This window comes from Podarcis tiliguerta, assembly GCF_965153285.1.
Source record: "Podarcis tiliguerta genome assembly, chromosome: 7".
NCBI lineage: Eukaryota > Metazoa > Chordata > Lepidosauria > Squamata > Lacertidae > Podarcis > Podarcis tiliguerta.
This window is the reverse complement of record NC_139540.1, coordinates 77,082,734-77,103,275: the sequence shown is the minus strand read 5'-3', so window position 1 is coordinate 77,103,275 and position 20,542 is coordinate 77,082,734. Positions and strand designations below refer to the sequence as shown.

The 20,542-nt window shown below is 39.1% G+C and overlaps 1 protein-coding gene across 4 annotated transcripts in view; it reads left to right on the top strand.

Moving 5' to 3' along the window:
* ANKRD33B (ankyrin repeat domain 33B) overlaps window positions 1-19,756 on the top strand; it is a 34,729-nt gene extending 14,973 nt beyond the window's left edge. Inside the window, exons 2-4 of one of the 4 annotated variants that reach the window (XM_083449497.1) lie at window positions 4,190-4,319; window positions 11,673-11,813; window positions 16,857-19,756. In XM_083449497.1, the coding sequence (XP_083305623.1) occupies window positions 4,190-4,319; window positions 11,673-11,813; window positions 16,857-17,689 (1,104 nt within the window). In that variant the 3' untranslated portion in view covers window positions 17,690-19,756. Of the gene's footprint in view, window positions 1-4,189; window positions 4,320-11,672; window positions 11,814-16,835 lie in introns of all 4 variants that reach the window. The other 3 variants (XM_083449496.1, XM_083449499.1, XM_083449498.1) reach the window with 3 other exon arrangements.
* The last annotated feature ends 786 nt before the right edge of the window (window positions 19,757-20,542 follow it).

Here is a 20,542-nt window from a genome sequence, read left to right as displayed (position 1 = left end):
AAAGCATCAACATCACACTGCACCTCAAGCCCATTCTTATCATCCAGCTTGAACACATATTGTTTGGCCTGCAGCGATCCTATGCTGTTGAAGATCATGTCTAAGCAGCAAGGAAGCAGGCCACTGCCACCAGGAGAACCAGTCATGGTGTGAGTTTTCCCACTCCCAGTGACACCGTATGTAAAAGGGAGACCATTTCCCCCATGAATGAGATCATCCACTAGAGGTTTAGCAACGCCAAACACATGTCTCTGAGACCCGCCAACATTAAAAACCTCTTTGAATGAATATTGAACCTCCTTATACGTACTCCCCATTGCAGAAAATTCTGTATGCATCTGGTGGTTGAACCTTGACTGTTGTGGTATTGATCACTTTTATGCAGCATTCTTGGTCTGGCACACTGACTGGGCACAGCCGGCAGTATACCCTAACAGGGTCCGTCAAAGTTTTCCTGGATCCATTTTTCTGCCCAGGCTTCCTTGAGGTTTTGGTTTTCGCGGCCTCCTTCATCCCGCCAAGGCCGCCCCACTCGTCCTTCCTTTTCTCCCTCTTGCTGTCCTCTTGGTGAAGGTTTGGTTTGAAGGTTCCCTCCCTACTCTGGCTTTCCTGAGATAGTATAAATCTTTCAGATCATGTGTGTGATTCAAGAGGAGTTGTTTTTAAAGTAGTTGATGCACAACAATATAGCAGCCTGAGTCAAGATGCTAATACTGTCAAAGTGAAAGAAGTGCAGGAAAGGATATTCCCACCTTGAGTTGTGAGCTGGCTTTAGCATGAAGATCCTGGCTTCTATCGAGCCCAGGTTCCTCATTACATCTTAACTGGGGAGCTAATGTCAAGTCAACAAACCAGGAAAATGAAACAGGATCATATTCAGATTTATGAAACTTTAAACAATCATCCAAACTAGACTTCTGGGTTTGTTTTTTTTAATTTTACCCTCATGTGCTGGTAACACCTCCCCTCCCTCAATAAGTGGGTCTGCACAGGTGTAACTAAAGCTTGATTTTGGACTGTGTTCTGTCTGCGAAAATCTCATACTTAATCCTCTGTAATCTAAATCTTTGCTAAAAATAGATTTTGGAGGAATAGAGTAGTGGTTGCTTCTACATGCAGTTGACAGGAAATGACATTATCTGCTAAGATGGCTGATATGGTGATTAGTTTTAGCATTAGCATATGTTTAAAGGGTTCCTTCCAAAATTTGTATGAGAATATACAGTTTGGCAGAAACTCTTAGGCTACAAAAATAAGTCGCGTTTCTTAGGGAAAGTGACATCACATACAACAAAATTTATGTGCAAGGACATGTTCACTTTTGCTTCTAACAGGTATGTTACAAAAGGCCTATTTTAACAGAAAGCGTCTGCTGAAGGTGAAGCGGGATGTTTTTTGGCCAGGTGCAACTAGGTGGTTTATACTCCTTTAACCAATCTCAGCAGATTCAAGGCCAGCAGGAAAAGCTGTCATGGAAACTTCACTTGCAGCTGTAGGCTATTTGCCTTTTTTTAATTATTATTTATCATTTTATTTGTATGCTGCCCTTCCATAGTTAAACCCACGCACAAGGTGGTTTACAAAATGAACAAAATTGCATAATTACAAACATAACAAAAAGTCATCATAAAAACAAATAAAACATCAAAATGATTTCCACATTCATGATAAGATCTAAAATAAAGATACAAAGAATAATTTAAATAACAGCAACAATGCCCTCCTCCCAACCAAACCCTCTAAACAGTTCCCCACTTTAATGGATTTTAGAAGCAAATGCAAAGCCTTAAAAAAGCTAAATTGTGTGATATAATATTTAGTGACCTGGCTGCTCTTTAGTGATGTGGATTTTATAGAAAAAAAATGAACTGGAACATTTTCTCAGGGGAAAACTGCATATTAGACTGATTTGCCTATGGAAATTTGTATCAGATTTTTTTTTCCCAGTGGAAAATTTTGTGATGTCCTAGGGAATGATCTAATTTACCATGTTTATTTAGTAAATTAAACTAAGGATGTACTCCATGTTAATTTATTGTTCCAATACAGCTCAAATGTCAGTTAACCTATTGTGCTAGCAGAAACCAGCACAAAGGCTTCTGCAAGTGCAATGGGGCTTTCCTCCCATGTGCCCCTGCGCTTCCTTCAAATCTGCTCTGCTTCTTTGAAATATCTTTTTAAAAATGTAAATTTGGAAGGGAGGGTTCTGTATCCAGAAGCAGGCTTCCAAACATGGATTCTATCTCTGCACTGAGAATCATGCACACATATGTAGGGAGAGCATTGGGTGTGCACTGCATGACAGTAACACATTCACAGGCAAATAGTCCACAATGGCTATACTTTGCATGACAGCCATAGGCAATGTACTTGGAAATACTTGTAGCTGGAAAGCACAAGAGGGGAGAGTGCTCTTATGCTCAGGACCTGCTTTCAGGCTTCCCATGTGCATCTGGTTGACCACTGTGAGATTAGGATGTGGGACTATATTGCCCACTGACCTAATCCAGCAGGGCTATTCTTACGTTCATATTAATTTCTCAGCAAAGAGAAACCATAGTGCTTAGCTAAGCTATCATAAATTACTGTCATAAATAGTACCTAATGTGCACGGTGGATTAAATGTCCCCTATCAATTAAATGTATATAGTTGCATTCCTGAGAGTTACAGTAATCAGCAAATATATTCTTAGTGCTTAGTGCAAGTAGAAGTAGTTGTATAGAACCGTTTCAGGGATGAAACTAAAATGTTACAGAACTTCCATTATAATACAGCTCTTCCCTTCTGGGACCTATTTCTGTCTCCTGCCTTTGCTTACATGAGATAAGTGGAACAGAGCAGTGGATTATCCGATACCTTCTTCTAAATGCATCTGAGGGAAGGAAGATAATTATTTAGAAAGTAACAGCATCACAGCAAGATATTACTGCTCCACATTTCAGGCATAATCTATGGGGAATGGTATTTTGTGCAGCTCCCATTTATTTTAGAAGTGTTTGCGCAAGAGAATTTCCCCATGATTGTGCCCTTCATCTCATTTAGCAATTTGCTTAGGGCTATGAGTTCACAGTGGGACGCGTGGCACTGTGGGTTAAACCACTGAGCCTCTTGGGCTTGCTGATCAGAAGGTCAGTGGTTCAAATCCCTGTGACAGGGTGAGCTCCCGTTGCTCGGTCCCTGTTCCTGCCAACCTAGCAGTTTGAAAGCACACCAGTACAAGTAGATAAATAGGTGGGAAGGTAAACGGCGTTTCCGTGCACTGCTCTGGTTCGTCAGAAGTGGTTTGGTCATGTTGGCCACATAACCCGGAAGCTGTACGCTGGCTCCCTTGGCCAGTAAAGCGAGATGAGCGCCGCAACCCCAGAGTCATCTGTGACTGGACCTAATTGTCAGGGGTGCCTTTACCTTTATGAGTTAACAAGTAGCCTCTGTATTTTAGCCTCAACTCTCTGAGGCTACACCTATTTTTACAGGGCTCTTCTGAGGATTTTATCAAAATATAGGACATGTAGTGCTAGTACTATATAATCATTATCATAATAATCACTAGCTCTCAAGAAATTAGCAAAAATTGTCTAGTCATGAGGAAATGCTGCTAACCAACCCCAGAATCAAACACATGGTTCAACCAGCTTTGGTGGAATTGCAGTCTCTCATCCCCACATTTCTATTGCAGCCCTGATTTTGTGAATATCTAAATGTAGAAGCTCTTTAGTTATGTGACTTTCTCTCTTTCTTAGGAAGCCTAAACACAGAATTATTCAGAAAAAGTGTAAAAAGGCGGTGGCGGGGGGGACACGGGACCAGTTACACTTTCATGAGCTAGACACTTATAGATCTGCCTCCTAGCACTGCTTTATCCTATCCTTGATTGGGTGCTTTGTTTTCTGCACATTTTGTTGCATTGTTTTATTGAATAGTTTCCACAGTTATTTTATTAATTTAATCTTACACACTTATATATTTGTTAGCTGCTTCCATGGAGTAGGAAATCTACATTTTAAATGTTAGAAGTAAATTAGAAATAATAATAATCAATGCATTCTGATTTGTTCACTTGGTTCCACTGCTAAGTGTTTAGTTTACATTAATGCCCTCATGTAAAATAATAAAATGTGAAATAAGATTTGGAGTTCAAAGTGCTTGAGCTTGCTTCCCTTTAACCACCACCTTATTTTTTATTTATAGACTGGCCTTATTGTTGCCTGTTACCAAGGGTTTGTGGATATTGTAATAGCCTTAGCACAATGCCCTCACATTGATGTAAACTGGCAGGACAATGAAGGAAACACAGCTCTAATTACAGCGGCCCAGGCAGGTAAGGAGGTTTGGTCCTCATTTCATTTTTTTTGTCCAACAGTTCATTATTGTAAATGCTTATTTATTGTGATTGTATTGAGCAAACAAATGCCAGGTTTCCCCCCCAACGTGAGTCTTTAGGCTAGCCCAGCAAGTATTGCTGCTCTGTCCTCTTCCGTACATTTCAGAGAAGCTTGTCCCTTTTAATGCAGCCCAGCACTATAATTAGTGACACTATTATTAATTTAATGCACACCAGGCTCTGCTTACTAGATTAAATCTTCTGGAAGTGATTAATACTTTTCATGGGGAGAAGATGATGTACTCTCTATTACTTCTATTACTGTATACCATTAAAGCTACCATATTAGTGAAAAAAAGTGTCCACTTTTATTTCTGACCAAGTAGTAATAATATTACAAATGGAGCTACAACAAAGTGTTGCAGTGTATCCATCCTCCTAATACTCTTGTTAAGGAAGTTATTCCATTAAAGAAGGGTATTCAACTTTGTTTTCTGTCTCTCTTTTCTTGGTTTTCTATTTTATTTTCTAACCCCAAGCAGTTCTCTGAACCCTGTTCATACTTTTTCCATTGCTGTGCTGACAAAAAAAGAATTTGAAATTGGCATTCAGACAAATATACAGAAGAGTCTAAGGCAACTGTGTTGCTGCAGCCTTAGAAAAAGAAGAAGTAATGAGAGCATGGCAACACTTGGGCTGCAGATAAGCCTATCAGTGAAAACGTTGGATGAGCACAAAAGGGTGCCTAGCATAGCTTCCCTGCTCTGAATCCTCTTTCTCTCCAGCCCCCCAAGATCATGTTATGTCCTGCATACAAAAGCTTTCCTATTCAATTCAGTGACAGAGTGCAACAAATATTAGGTTGAGCACAGATGCTTTAAAATATTATTTTGCAATAAAAACCAGGAATGTAATCATGCCCAATTCATCATACTGTGCAATACAGAATTGGCAAAAGAATGAAGCATGAAGCTTTGAAATGATAAATTCTGGGAAAATTCATTTTAGTTATATTATTTAAGAGTTGCTTAGAATTATAAACTAAATATAGTTTGTGCTAAAATTATTAAATTAATGACAACAGATTCTAATTATTGACAACCTATAGACAGTGTAATGAAAAATGTGTCATGTTGAATTTAATAAATATTTGGTGAAATGCAAGCATGGCAGTTACAGTACTTCCCTCTTGGGAATCACTGAATGCTGTTGTAAAAAAATATTAGAGCTGATACAGAATAATGATTCATAATTATTTTCTGGAATCCCATTACCAGAACATGTGTGTTTTAACTAAGCTGTATTCATTTTTAAAAATGAAATGAAAAACTCTTACCTTATCTGATAATTGTTTTGTTTCATTTTAAATGCACCGTGTGGCTATAATTTTTTACTACAAAAGTATTTGTGTGTTTTCACAGCTGCCTTGATAGAAAACCAATGCCTGATACGGCTTTTTAACAAGAGTTAGGTGGTCTCAGATATTGTATAACCTGCTTTGGGTTGTGTCCACCCAGGATATGTATCTGTCCTGTTAACGGATTAGATTTAAGGCTGCTCTTTTCTGACCTTTATATTTAATTATAATGAGCTCAGTATTAATCCAGAGTGTTGACATTGGCTTGATACTGTCTGCCAGTACCTGATACTGCTCCCTAAAGAAAATGAGGCTAAGTAGACCACAGGATATGTAAGAAGTTTCCTATAATTGTATGGAGTTATTTTCCTCTTTTCTAAAGCTGAATGACATTGGCCTTGATCACATATCACTGAGGAAGCTGGGGCTAGGTCTGCATGCATGATCCAGTCCACCAAGCTTTCCAGAGTCACCTGCCAGCCCCAAACCCAATTTACTAGGATTGTTCCTGGGGGGGGGGGCACCCACCAAAGCACGGAGAGTCAAGCAAAGACTGTGGTAGTGTGGTAATCCTTCCTAAGTGGCTAGCCAGCCCCCAATTCAATTAACCACCAGTAAATTTGGGGCAAAACTAAACAAACAAATCAAAGCCCCTCAACCAGACAGAGTTCCATCCCACCCTGTGGTAACAGCCCTAACTCCTGTGTGGATCCAGAAATGGCTACATATTACACACAGTCCTCCACAGCCATTGTCCCTGAACGTGCTCCAAGCATGACTGGTGAGAAGGAGAATGTTCATGGACTTGCTAAGACATGTCGGTGCCACCTTGGAGGAAGGTTGGGTTTTTTTGTTTTTTAAGAACTTCCTGCCTTTTCAGGGTTGTTGCTGGGGAAGGTTGGTGCTGCTTCTTGCCAGGCGTGGCTGTCTCTGGTTTGCAGAAGAACAAAAGCAAAAAGGATGCTTTCCGTCTGCTTAATATTTGGGGTGAAGTGATTGTTGTGGCTAATCAGTGGTGAGAGGATCTGGAAAGGGACCCCCGAGAGAAAAGGCAGTGAGAGTGTGTGTAAAAGACAGGAAATGGAGAGACAGGCAAAGAGTGGAGAGAAAGAGAAGTGGAGATTGGTGTGTGTTACAGATGTTTCTCTGTAAGGGAACGGAAGTCTGCAAAGAAGGGACTGGGACTGGGTTCTCGAGAAGCCATGCCCACTTTAGAAATGTGGCCTCTGACAGCTTTCCATTCAGGTAAGATTGCCCTTGGCTGAAAAAAGCTTTCCCATCCCTGCAGTCAGCCACAGTTGAGAGTTCTCACCAACTTTGTTGTTTGGTTCTAGAAACAAACTATGATTCCTAGCTTAACTGGGGATCATAGTTTGTTTTGTTCAAATTAGCAATGACCAGGAAGCCAAGAACATCCCTTGGCTTCATATTGTGGTTCGTTTCTCCCATGTGGGAAAGTGGGAAACATTGGCGCATTCACAGTAAACCTTTTTTTCAGTCATGATCTTGTTGCACTGTAGAGTTTACTACTGGCAGAATTGGAGCTATGTTTTCACAATTGCCAAAGTCCTATTATTAATTAATAGACATATATTTCAAACAGCCTTATAAAGAATTTATGCATTTTAATTAAAGTTGCATTTATTTATAGATTTTTAAGAGCGGATTCTTTTTCAACATACCACTTTAAAATTTGAGGGTGGCCTGTCATTTCTTCTATTCCATTTCCATATCAAATTGATTGCTTTCCCCCTCTACCAGAATCCTAACATTGCTATTTTCTGTTGACTTCATTCTGCATCTCTGGTCTTAATACCACTGTTAAACTGTCTTGAAAACAGCACACAGTTACACATCCCTAGCACACATAATTTCAGACTTACTGTTACCACCTGAAATTATAACTTAAAAAAGAAGAAGCTCCTGAACAGGCACCTAGAACACATTTGAATCCAATATTGATGAAAGGAACACTTCAGCTGAGTCCACGTCCAGATCTGGCCTCCTACTTTTTCTCTGTTAACCAGCTACGGTTGCATAGGAGAGCCATCCCTCTATCCTATAGTTACTGTGCTCAATTCTCTCTTGCCCTTTTTCCAGTTTAAGCTTTTTCATGGAGTATTAACATTCTGAATTAATTGTGCATTGTATTGGCAATCTTTTCCCCCAGCACAGATAGCTTATGTTAAAAGAGTTCATACAAGTAGAAATTCTTATTAGCATCTTGCATTTCTCCTGCTGCTTCAACTGTGAGCATATATAAAGATTATGTTTTCTATAAGAGCTTTTAAATGGAGTTAACTGATTGCCATTAACTTGAATTAGCAACTGCACCTGAAACTGCAAGTCTGAATAGTGCAACCATTTGTGTCTGAATTCAGACTAAAGAACAAATCTTTTTTTTAAAAAAGGTTACCAGGGCTGTATTCAAAGTAGTGTTAAGCAGGTTGTTTTGTCAGTGCAAGGATTTATCCTTGTGCAACAGGAAAAAAAACCTCTTCCTCTGGGCCCCCAAATTTGTTCTGGGTGTTTCCCAAACCCTCTGGAACAGCTTTGGGTATGGCATGGGGTAGGCATGAGGGGTGGAGAAAAGGAGGGAAATCCTATTGCACTAGTTCTAATCCTATTTCTAGCACAGCTGTTTAGCTCAATACCGCCCAAAGTGAAATATTGAGCTGAAGGACTGAGACTGCATATGAACAACATTTTATTTTAGAATCAGTGAGAGTCTGAGTACTTCCTTTTTCTTTGTAGTCCACACACAATCTAGATCTAGTGCATATTTTTGCTCCTGAAAAGTGCATTTTGAAAAACTGGTTGGTTCATTCCAAAATAAAAATTCATTGCAGATTGATTCTGCATTTCCCCACAGTGTGTCCATTTGAAAACAGATGAAGGTGGTTCCAGCAATGGGGGAGTGTATCCACAGCTTCCCTTCTTCATTCACTCATGGCATATGCAGGGAGGAGAAGCCATTGATAACCTAAATAATGGAGGTTTTTCAAATGGTTGTCTGATAACCACACCCACCCACCCTTTTGGATGGCAGGATTTAGAGTCAATCAAGATTGAAAGCAGCATGCTGAGGATGAGCACGAACAATTCCAGAGTGACAAAAAGTATGCTTTGGTACTACAAAGGGATTGGTGTGTACACAGCCTGAGCCTTATGTCCTTAGTGCACATGTATGAATTGCACCGCGGTGGCCAAAATGGTGGCCTTCAGATGTTGGACTACGGCTTCTGTAATCCCTGGCCAATGGCCATGTTGACTGGGACTGGTGGGAGCCGGGAGCCCAAAAACATCTGGAGGGCACGGTGATGTAAACCCCCAAATTCTAATGTTGAAGCATGTACTATGAAAATGCTGCTACTAACTTTTACTCAGTATTACTCAAAAATAGTGAGGCCTTTTCTGTTAGTTAGAGATTCTATTTCTAACAATTCTGTAAGGGCCGCCACCCATTTTGCAGGTGGCAAAGTAAGGCTGAGAGTCTGTAGAGGCATGATTTTTCAAATTATTTGGCATGATTTTTCTTTTATTACCATGAGGAAATTAGCACAGGTCTCAGGTCAGGTAAACAGAAGCTTAAGGAGTTAGGGGCACGTTCAGAATGTCAGCAATACTGGGCACCTCAGTAATGAAATAGTTTTAATGCAGTTGTGAACAATTATTATCAGAAGCCCTTTACCTGAGAAATAGGAGGGAAAAGATACATTGAAAGGAAAATCTAGATTCATTTTATAGAAATGAAGTTGTTTTCCACGGATTGCAGTAGGACTTTGCACTTAATGCAGCCCTTTGAAAGGATATTATTTGTAAGGATCAGGTGCCTGGTTTCTGCAGGAACATTTTGGCTGCTTTTCCGTTTCTAGTGACTCATTGGTGCTCAGAGAGCACCAGTGATATAAATTAGTAATGATGGAAAAGCAGTTTCCAAAGTGGTTGTTTGAATCTGCTCTACGGGGTTTTGTGGAGTTGGGCATGCCTATTTCTTGATTTTTGTACTTTAAATTACCTAGAAAGTCTAGGAGTGTTCTGAAGTTATGTAGGCCTAAGAGGGTTTGGGGTTGGGTGATCAGACAACAGTAAGGATCTCCAGCTGAGCCCATTGCTGATCAATTCAAAAGGACATGAGCACATGATAAGGACGGGAAAATATCAGAAGTTCAAATCAGAAACGTCCCTAAGAACAAGCAAGTAGAGACACTCCAAATGAATGCCTGACATTTTCACTTCTTTCATAATTTTGCATTATTGTACCCTGTCGCTATCTAGGTAGAAGGACTCTAAAAAAGGGCTCCAGTTAGGAAAGAGGCAACCAAAGAGCACAGCTGTCCATAAAATACCTGAGTGTCATTAAAGCTGCTTAAATAGATAAACATGCAGCTCTCCTCCTTCTAGAATATGTAGATTTGTTTGGGTGCCATGAAGCCACTGATCATTAAAACTGTACCAGATGTTCTGCTATGGATTTTGTTTAATTGCTTGTATGAAACTTCTTCATAAACATTCTTGGATAAATTTAACTGACTGACATGTATTGCAGAATATTTAACCGGACTGCAAAATAAGATGAGGGAACTTTTTTTATACAGCTTACAGTAATTAAGTTGTTGTTGTTGCAGCTGGCTGACAGACTACATTATTACACAAACCATCAACCCATCATACAACAAATGACAAGTGGGGGGAAATGTTCTGAATGAGCAATAATGGCACTAGATGTTTGTCTTGTTCTGTCAGTCCAATTACAAGGGCTTGATGGTTTAATTGGTCTTCAGACTGTTAGCTCCCTAGCGTCTATAATTTTAGCCTGTGATAGATTTTTACCACTCTACATATTTCAGTGATACTGGCAAAGCAGGCAGACCTTCTGCGCGAGATTATGCCTGATATGGTCTGATAAAAGCATTTCTAAGAATATATATACTGTGTCTATTTATTTACTTACTTAGTCATTTTAGTTCATAATCTGTCCTGTTGCTAGTTCAGGATAGGAGAAGCTTAATGACCAGAGTTTTACAGCAGAGTTGGGAAACTGAACCCTCCTACGGCTGGCAAGGCAACAACAGATCTTTAAACTATTATTTCCACTTACCATAGACTCTCACAAATTACCATTAATGTAATCATATTTATAACTCTCAAGCATTCTATGTAGGCCTGCCACTGGTGATTATTTGGAAATTGCCTGTGATGGCAATGAGTGGCTAGGAGGAAACTGGATTCATTATCCAGTGTTTCAATTAGCTTCCTATAGCTTTCCAGGCATAACTCAAAAGCACTGCTTTAATCTACTTGGCACTAAATTGTATGAACATTACACCCTAGAACCCACCTTCTGCCATGATTAGCTTAAATTATCCTTCCGAGCAGGGATAGGGAATATGGATAGACCAAATCAACTTTCCATTAAATTTTGGTTAATATACTGCAAACAAAATTTTGCATAGCTTTCATTTCTAAGGAAAAGAAGTAACTGATCTGTATGTGTATTTGCCAACCATTCAGAGAGACATATTCAGGGAGCACCAGTGACTGTGTGGGAAGGAGAGGGTGAAACCCATTTTGTTAACTTCCTTATTTTAGGATTGAACCAAGCCATAGCATTTTATAGTTCTCAGTAGTGGCGCCTGCCCTGTGGAACGCCCTCCCATCAGATGTCAAGGCAATAAGCAACTATCTTACTTTTAAAAGACATCTGAAGGCAACCTTGTTTAGGGAAGTTTTTAATGTTTAATGCTGTATTGTGTTTTTAATATTCAGTTGGGAGCCGCCCAGAGTGGCTAGGGAAACACAGCCAGATGGGCAAGGTATAAATAATAAATTTGATGATGATGATGATAGCTTAGTGGTTATTTGACTCTGAGGAGTGCGTGTGATCTGTCCTGAAGCTTCAGAATATGAGAGTTAAAATAAAACAAGTAGAATTCACAGTGGTTTGAAAATAATACACTTTTGTATTGATATTTTTTATTCTTTTTTTGTAGGACATATTACTATTACACAGTATTTATTAAACTATTATCCTGGCCTTGATATTGAGAAAAGGAATGTCTTTGGATTTACTGCACTCATGAAGTCTGCAATGCAAGGCCGAAGTGAATGCATCAGAGCTTTAATGTTGGCAGGTATAGAAAAATCCTATGCTTCATTATTCTCATTCCCTTGAACTACTGTAAAGACTACTTGTAAATGAAGGACTGCAGTTCTTGATATTTACTCTCTTGGCAGCCCTGCCTGCTCTAATTACAGATTGGACAAAGGAAGAGAGAGGGAGAGAGAAATGCAAAACCATTGTTGCTTATTGTTGCTTTCCACCACTGAATTTTCTACAAATGGATCTCATTAAGTAAACTAAATTCATTAATTTATTTATAAACATGAATATTCTACCATATTTTGCAAAAGCAGTACCAAACACAATCTAGGGCAGCTGAAATTTCCTTTCAGTGCCTGCAGGGTTTACATACTCACGTTTAAATGGAAGGCATAACCCAGTGAACTTGTACTAACCCTTGCATAGTGCAGAACTTTCATAAAACACAATAGGAAAAGCAGACAAAGCAGCTGAATTAAAAGCAGAGAGTAACAATTGGAACACTAAAATTATATTAAAAGCACCCTGAAATAGAAAAAAAGAAAAGTCTTCAGTAATCAGCTGAAGCTTAAAAGAGAAGAGCCCTGGCATGTCTCTACAGAGAAGGCATTTCACAGTTGTGGTTCCACCACTAAAAAAGACTGTCTTGAGTGCCCATCTTCTGATGTTACATAAGGATGGAGCAGAGCCTCTGAAGTTGACTTTAACTGGCAGCAGGCTCGCTTGCTTATTTTTTTAAAATTTCTATATCACTCTTCCAACTGGGGGCTGAGGGGGGCACACAACATAATTAAGACAGTGTTACTAAATATCTGCAATAACAATAAAAAACTAAAAACACACCTCTTGAAAATTTACAATTTTTATTCACAGGGTTATTTCAATAGCTCATGGAGACCAGAGTGTTTTTTGTGTATTTCAGGTTATCAGGAAACGGGTTAATAGCAAAGTGATGTGGAGATGGGCTATTACTTCTGCTCATTTTAGGGAAGCTGTCAGGATGGCAGCTACTGGCCAGACATTATATTTAGATATAATTCATGGATTAAGGACTGCTCAGCAATTGCAAGAAATAATGGAGCTTGTAGAGTGCTAAAGAGGATGAAACATGGATTTATTGCCAAAAGGCTCAGGAGAAACAGAGCTAAGCTATTGCGGCCTTATTTTGAGAGAGTATCCCTAAGCCAGGGCAAACCATAGTGATTACTCATTGCTTTTAGCAAATATTACAGAACAGGAATTCACACGAGATACAAATATGTTCTTCTATTCAAATACCTGAAGGCTCCTATTTGTTAAATATGGTTTAACATATGGTAAAATGGTAAGATACACAGTTTCAACCCATCTAAAGGCAATTGCACAAATATTCTCAGCTGCAAATTTCTCCTATGCTAGTTAGGTTGCTGTGGACTCCCGCAGTTGTTTGAAATATTTGTAAAACTAGAGCCTAACCCCACTTTTCTTGGGAGTCAGCCCCATTCATTCAATAAGATTTACTTCTGAGTAGGCTATTACGTGACCAATTTACTCATACTGAAATGAGTCAAAAAATGAAGCTATGAAACATCTACGTTATTATTGCCTTTTTAAAAAAGAAGGGCCCAAAAGTTCCTATAAACTTGGAGTTTTTCTGATGTTTTTGCTGGAAACCTCAGCTCAGATACTTCAAGCATATTTCATTTGCAGATAATATTGCAATATGTGTAGCGGTATTAATTTAATGGAATATTAATATTCCAAACTGACTGGGATGTTCAGGTTACTTATTCTGAAAAAAACCCTGTTTGTAATATTAGATTTCTCTCTGGAAAATCAGGTCTAAGTGGAGATGGACACGTTTCTTACAAGCTGATTTTCAGGCTCAATGTAATTCAGAATGATTGATAGAATGCCATGACACTTGGAAGGAGGACTTGAATATTCATGTGTGACCCAGGTAGCAAAGTACCTAACCTCATTTATGTTCATGTGGGATTAGTTTTAAAGAAGTCACTGCAATACTTCAGTAGTGTTTAAAGCAAATATTGTATCCCAAATAGATTTCCTGAGAAAGAACATACAGCAAAAATTTGACAAGCTATTAGAGAAGACTTATTTGTGGTCACTGTACAGACAATCTTCAGTATTTTCTATCTACAGCTTTACTGGTAGAATTTCCCCATTTAGGCAGAGAGGATGCTGGAGTCAAGAGCTGAGAATACCATATTCCGTTCTTTTCTTTTCTTAGCCCTACGACAACAATAACAGAAAACATTATCTGAGCTCTGTATTGTTTCTACAATTCATTCCATTAGTATTATTTATTACTTGATTCAATCTTTGTGTTCCGTGGGATAAATGCTCATATTATCTTCAGAGTCTCTTTCAGTGATGGTACCAGCACACACTCCAAGGTATGCTCCAGTCACCCATCTGTGTGATTGGAGAGAGATCAAACAGGAAAGACAAGTTGCTTACCAGTAAATTGCGTTATTTGATTGGTCATCTGTGCAGTCACAGCTCATGTAGTTTCTTCAATGCTGGTGCCGTCAGTTCGTTGAAATCATCATGGCAAGGCTGAAGGAACTTAACAGGAGGCATCTGCCTCACCTGTTTCAGGCCAGCCCTTCTCCCTGAAAGGAGGGGACAGGAATACTAACCCCCTGACTAACATATTATAAACTCCTGAAAATGTTTTACACTCAAGTGTGACTGCACAGATGGCCACCATTACAGGTAAACAGCCTAATTTTGGGGCACTTGATCCTGAAATACAATCTTAAGAACAGCTGGGAATGTACACACATGGAGCAGCAAAACTTCAATGCCTAGAGCAGGAAAAGCAGTCAACTACTTTGCGTTTGCCTGAGATAAAACAGCAGAAAATTACATGAGGAGGAATACATAATGCCATTTTTTGTTGTTAAATAAATATAAAAGAAAAACACAGCCAACATTTTTTTTATTTAGCAGAATATTAGAGTAGTGTGCCTTAATATTTGCCAGTATAAGGGCTAGAGATAAGGAGGGGTCAGCGAACCATATCTTCCTATCACCTTTCCTCCTTTTCCTGTCTGGCATTGGATGGTTTCAGATATACCTTTCACTGACTCTTATTCTGGTCAGATGTAATCTCAAATTAACCTCTTAACCATTCATGAGATTAGCCTAAATCCACAGATTTGGGTTTCTGGCTGTGCCATCTGGTGTGCTGGAATTGTCAGCAAACACTATTCACATCTCTTCCATTTGTCCTTTCAATAGCTTTTGTTTGTTTTTTACTGGTACTTTTTTGTTGGCTGTTTAGTATGTATAATTTTGCTTTCATCTGCAAAATGAAAGATCCATTGTAGACCTAACATTCCGAGTTTCCTGGCCATTCCCCCTTCCAGTCCGTTTTTGGAGCTGACTGTGGTGCGCAGTTTATATGGCAGGCAGGGTGGGGGGGAGAAAGAGGAGCATATGAACAAGACACGCTTAGATACCATTCTTTTTCTGAACTGCAGTCCTTCCATTTATTGTATATCTATCTGTTGCAAACCCTACACCTGTAATTTGCTACATTTAGAGATACTCTGCTTTCAAATGCAAGTGCAAATGTAATATAAAATGATTTAAAACTGAATTTGTGTGGACAAATGTGACCACAGCCAAATTTCATCTGGCCCTCTGGGGTGGGTTTGATGTTATGTCAATCGCAGTTCCTTTGCAATAAGATCATCACAGAGGGAAACACTTCTCAGCAGACTTGTGTTCCTTGCAAATATAGAAATAATAATAATCATCCATGCATTTCGCAATAGCATGCATGCAGTTTTGGGGATGTAACTGCATTTTGAAGTTTGAGGTTTTAAATAGCTGTATGGTTTTAAATAGCTGTATGTGAAATTTTGCTGTTCAGCTATGCATTGACACTATTTGCATTCTTCCAGGATTACGGAGTTCCTTTTGCCTTTTACAGAGACAGAACAGATTAAAATGTAGTCTGCAATATAATTTAACAAATGTTGAAAACAAATGTTGAAAAATAAAAGGCTGAAGAAAAGTAAAGGAGAAACTTGAGTGGAGATACGCTTATTTAATTATGGTATAGTCGTACCTTGGTTCTTGAACGCTTTGTGACTCGAACACCACAAACCCAGAAATGAGTGTTCTGGTTTGCGAACGTTTTTTGGAAGCCAAACGTCTGACGTGGCTTCCAATGGAGTGCAGGAAGCTGCTGCAGCCTATCGGAAGCTGCGCCTTGGTTTTCAAAAGTCAAATGGACTTCTGGAATGGATTCCATTTGAGACCAAGGTACGACTATCTGTATCTACAGGAAATAGCTTGGATCTGGCTGTGCCCACTAATATGGGGCCACAAACAGTTTTATGCAGAGTAATGTGGCCCTTAGTCTACAAAAGGTTACCACCCCTGCCATGGGCAAAAGGTTACCACCCCTGCCATGGGCAAAATAAGATAAATGGAAATTTAAGTTTAATGTGAGAAGCGTGTGTATGGTAGAATCATGTTTTCCTAGGAATAAAACCTAGAAAAACCATTCATTCCCAATACACACTTCCACAACATTCTTTACTGGCGATTTGAATTAAACAAATATTTAAAATACCTTAGAGATTATCACAAAACTGCACTTCATTAAGACTTTTGAGATTGATACAGTGTTTTTTAAAACTCCAACTCAATGAGACAATGAAATGCAAGGTCAGGCAGCACTTATTACTTGTGTTGTGACGATGACACATGTTAAACATCACTCTAATTTCTGACGGTGTAGCTATGGGGACATAACAATATCTGCTGGCTCTCACTACAGTTCTGTACTGAGCAGTAAATATCTAAATAATTTGTGTAGCTAAAAAACCAAAGTAAAATTGGGTTGTTTTATCAAAATATTAACTGACAGTCAAAATAAGAGTTGTCAAGCAGCTAAGGTTTCAGAGTTTCCTAACGCAATATCTTACAAAATTCAGGGTATGCTTAGCTTTACCTATATAATGTGGTCAGCTGCACTTTTAAAAAACCCCAATAATTAAAAAAAACAACTAACTCTCTCTCTCTCTCCTTTGAGGGGCAAACATTTATGCCACAGACCCAGGCCGTGGATTCACATCTCAGGAATGGGCATGTTTCACAGGAAGAATAGAATCTGCCTATCTTATGCAAAGACTTATGGACAAGCCATGTGCTGAGCAATTTTGTGACCACTATGAGCTAGAATGGCCAAAGTTGAAAGAACTTCTTGCCAAGGCTGCAGAGCCAAAGACCTGTTTGCAAAAGATCTCGGAAGGCGTGAGGTCAATAATAGCTTCCAGAGGTTTCAAAGGCCCTGAAGACGATGGTGTCCTTGATCACATGGTTCGGGTGACGACAAGTCTAAGGAGCTCTTTTGTTGCCGTAGCTTGTAGGACCGTGTGCCCTGGAAGTCCGCCTGGCCTAGGGAAACGCAGGCCTGCTGTACAAGAGATCTTTAGGAAACAAAGAGCCAAGGAAATCAAATCTATGGATAGCAAAGACCATTTTAACAGCTATGAGAAGCTGTTTCAGAACTCCAGAGTTATGTTAGTCTCCAAAAAGAAGGAAAGGCGAGCCAGCCTCCAGCCTTTCAGTCTAAATGTACCTCAGGTTAGCATTGTGGTTCCAAGGAAATCAAGCTTGCTGCCACTACACTTGCTGAGAAGGAGCAGTGTGCGCCCAGGATTTGTCATCCCCAAAGTCCGAATCAACAAGGCACCTCCCCCTACTTTCCAGCCAGAGAAAGTCAGGCGAAAAAGCAGTGCTGCTGATGGGGCTTACCTGCAGATTCCTAAGTGGAGGTATAAAGAGCTGAAGGAAGAAAGGAAGAAGGCAGAGGAAGAAGAAAAGAAAAAAGCAGAAGCAGCTCAGAAACAGAAGCAAGGGTCTCCCGTGAAAAGCAAGACTTGAACTGAGGCTGAGACTCATGATAGCACTACCAAGATCAATAGAAAAGTCAAGTTGCTATATTGGGGCCAGCTGAATGACACAATTTAAAGGAGAAGAAATCATCTAGAGAGCAACTGATATGGTAAAGTGTATATACGTCAAGAAATGTAAGGAAAGATTTAGAGAATCTGTGAACAGGTTTAAAATATGGAAAAGGTAGTTTTCTTGGGGTGGAAAACAGATGTCCCACAGAAGGGGTAATGGGATTAAGCTCCAAGAAGGGAGAGTTAGTCTGGATATCAGACATTTTTCTATACATAAAAGAGTATTAAGCTACAGAGTATCTTGCAAGGGAAACTAATATTAAAAATAGATTTCATAAGCACTGGCTTGAGGATAAGTGAAAAGACAAGTCTACGGATTTTGTACAAGTGTATTATGATCTCCCCATCCCCCACACTAAAGTAAAGGGCTTTAGCTTGATGCTTGCTTTTAAGAAAATATGGACATTGTAATGAAATTTCAAAAAACAAAAAACCAAACATTTAAAAGATGCAAAAATCTCAGGGCATTTTGTAGAAAAACAACTTTATGAATAAAATGTTTGTAAAGCATTTCTTCTGAAAGTTACGTTAATGGAAACAAAATGGTATGAAATTATATATTTTGTATTGAATGAGATTTTACTGTTTATTTATAAAAAATGTAAAAACTACTACGAATTGGGTTAATTTCACAAAATGCAACATTTCTGAGGATCCTCCCCAGTTATTTATCAGGATAATGCTCAACTTTAGGTTCTCCCACTTCTGTATTCTGAAACAGATCTGCAGCAAAATTAGCAACGTGATGTGCTCCCTGTTCAGGATTCTAGCTGTCACGTTCCTCAGCCACACCATTTTTATTAATTTTTTTAACTCTCAACAGCCAGTCAGCATGCTGTGGCCACTGAACATTTGAGCATCTTTTGAATCCCTCCTGACTTCTTCCTAAATATGTTTTCTTCTTCTGCAGACCCCTATACCTGCTGTTACATTCCCAGCTTGCGTGTGGGCAGTGCCATTTTTGCTTTATAAGAAGCTGCACTCATTTCCTGAACATCAGAAATAGAGGGAATGGTGCTTCTCCCAAGAAGCTCAAGGCATTTTTAGTACATGCAAAAATTCTATTGAACACCACCATTGAACTTAAAGTGCAAACATAACCATTCTCAGAAATAAACCCCACTGAGTTCAATGAATTTATTGCTGGCAGGGTAGAGATTTGATTCAGTTCTCATTTAAAGCCAAATTTATCAAAACAAGAACTGGAATACAGCAATCCTTTGAAATTCCCATGTATCTGAATCTGCAATGCAGTTTTCCAAGCAGTGCTTACAAAAATGCATGTACTGGTATATAATTTAGGCAAAAGTGTACATAAAAAACATTAAAATGAGAAAGGATTTGCATGAGGGTTTTTTTTATGCAGACTGTTGCAGAAATGTGGAGAACTGAATCTAAGATTTGAAAAATGAGAAACAGAATACCAAACTGAGAGACCGTTCCAGCACTACTTCCTGGTCTATATGGAACAGGAGCTTTAGCTAACCATGCATGCTTCTAGTATGGAAGACCATCAACCAAATGAATGCATATACATTTTTGTCCATTTTTTAATCAGTTCTCTGCAAAACTAAATTGCTGATATGTATTAAGTTCTGTTATTACTAAAATTTATGGCATCCTAAAAAGATGTCGGTAATATTTTCAAATGATGCTCTCCCCTTTTTTTGTAATTAGTGGGCAAGCTTTTACATGCCCATGGCAAAATTGCCTATATGCATCTTTCTCTTATGCTCCAACAGAGATGATATATTTTTTCTTCACAGCCAACACATTATATTTACATATCAAATCAGTCAGTTTCTTTAAAAAAATCAATTCTTACAAGCAAGTACATGAATTTGCACTTTATCATCTAAAGGACTGAAATGCACTATCACTCTCAGGGATGAATTTAAACAGTAATGTTCAAAGGGTGTAACCCATTTGTATGTGTATATGTTATATTTTCAATTATGTTAAACAATAAATTCTGTTTAAATTATGGCATGCCTTACTTCAGTTTGGTTTGGGAACTGCATGATCTTACGATCAGCTTCTAACCCCATGAAATTGCCCCGCCCAACTCCTACCTTTGCACATTCGACTAGGTCAGCTTCAACTTCAGCCACCTTTATGGCCAATTGCTCCATTAGTGGAGATTTGTAGGGCAGCCGCTTGGTTGTCTCCCTCCACTTTCATAAGACATTATTAGTTAGATCAAATGTTTTCAGCTGAAGCGGCTTTTAGCCGCACGGTATTACTTCAGGTCTTGTAATCAGTACGCCAGCAGTGTGGACTCACTCAGTTGTTGGAAAGTGCTGCGGTATGTCCCAATCCTCTGGCCTTCCCTAAGATAGTCTGATTTCTATTTTTTAGAGGGGGTTCTGTCTCTTCTGTTTTTTAATTGGTTTATGAGCTGGGAGAGAGGCAGGCTAATATTCCATTTTCAGGTGCTTCGGTGTATGGTTTAGGGAAGTTTTTAATGTTTAATGCTGTTTTGTTTTTAAGATTTGGTTGGGAGCTGCCCAGATGGGCGGGGTGTAAATGATATGTTGTTGTTGTTGTTGTTGTTGTTATGCTTATGCTGTTTGGCGAGTCCAGAAAAACTGAGCAAGTGCCTGCCTTCCAAAAGTCTTTGCTCCTGCCTGCAGTCATGTGAGAGGACTCACCCAGTCTACTGTCCCCAGCATCCCACTCTTAAATCTACACTTCAGGTAAGCCAATCGTTCTTTGCAAAACTGTTAAGATGCATGAAGAGAGAGAGATTCTTACTGAAAACTTCAGGCAG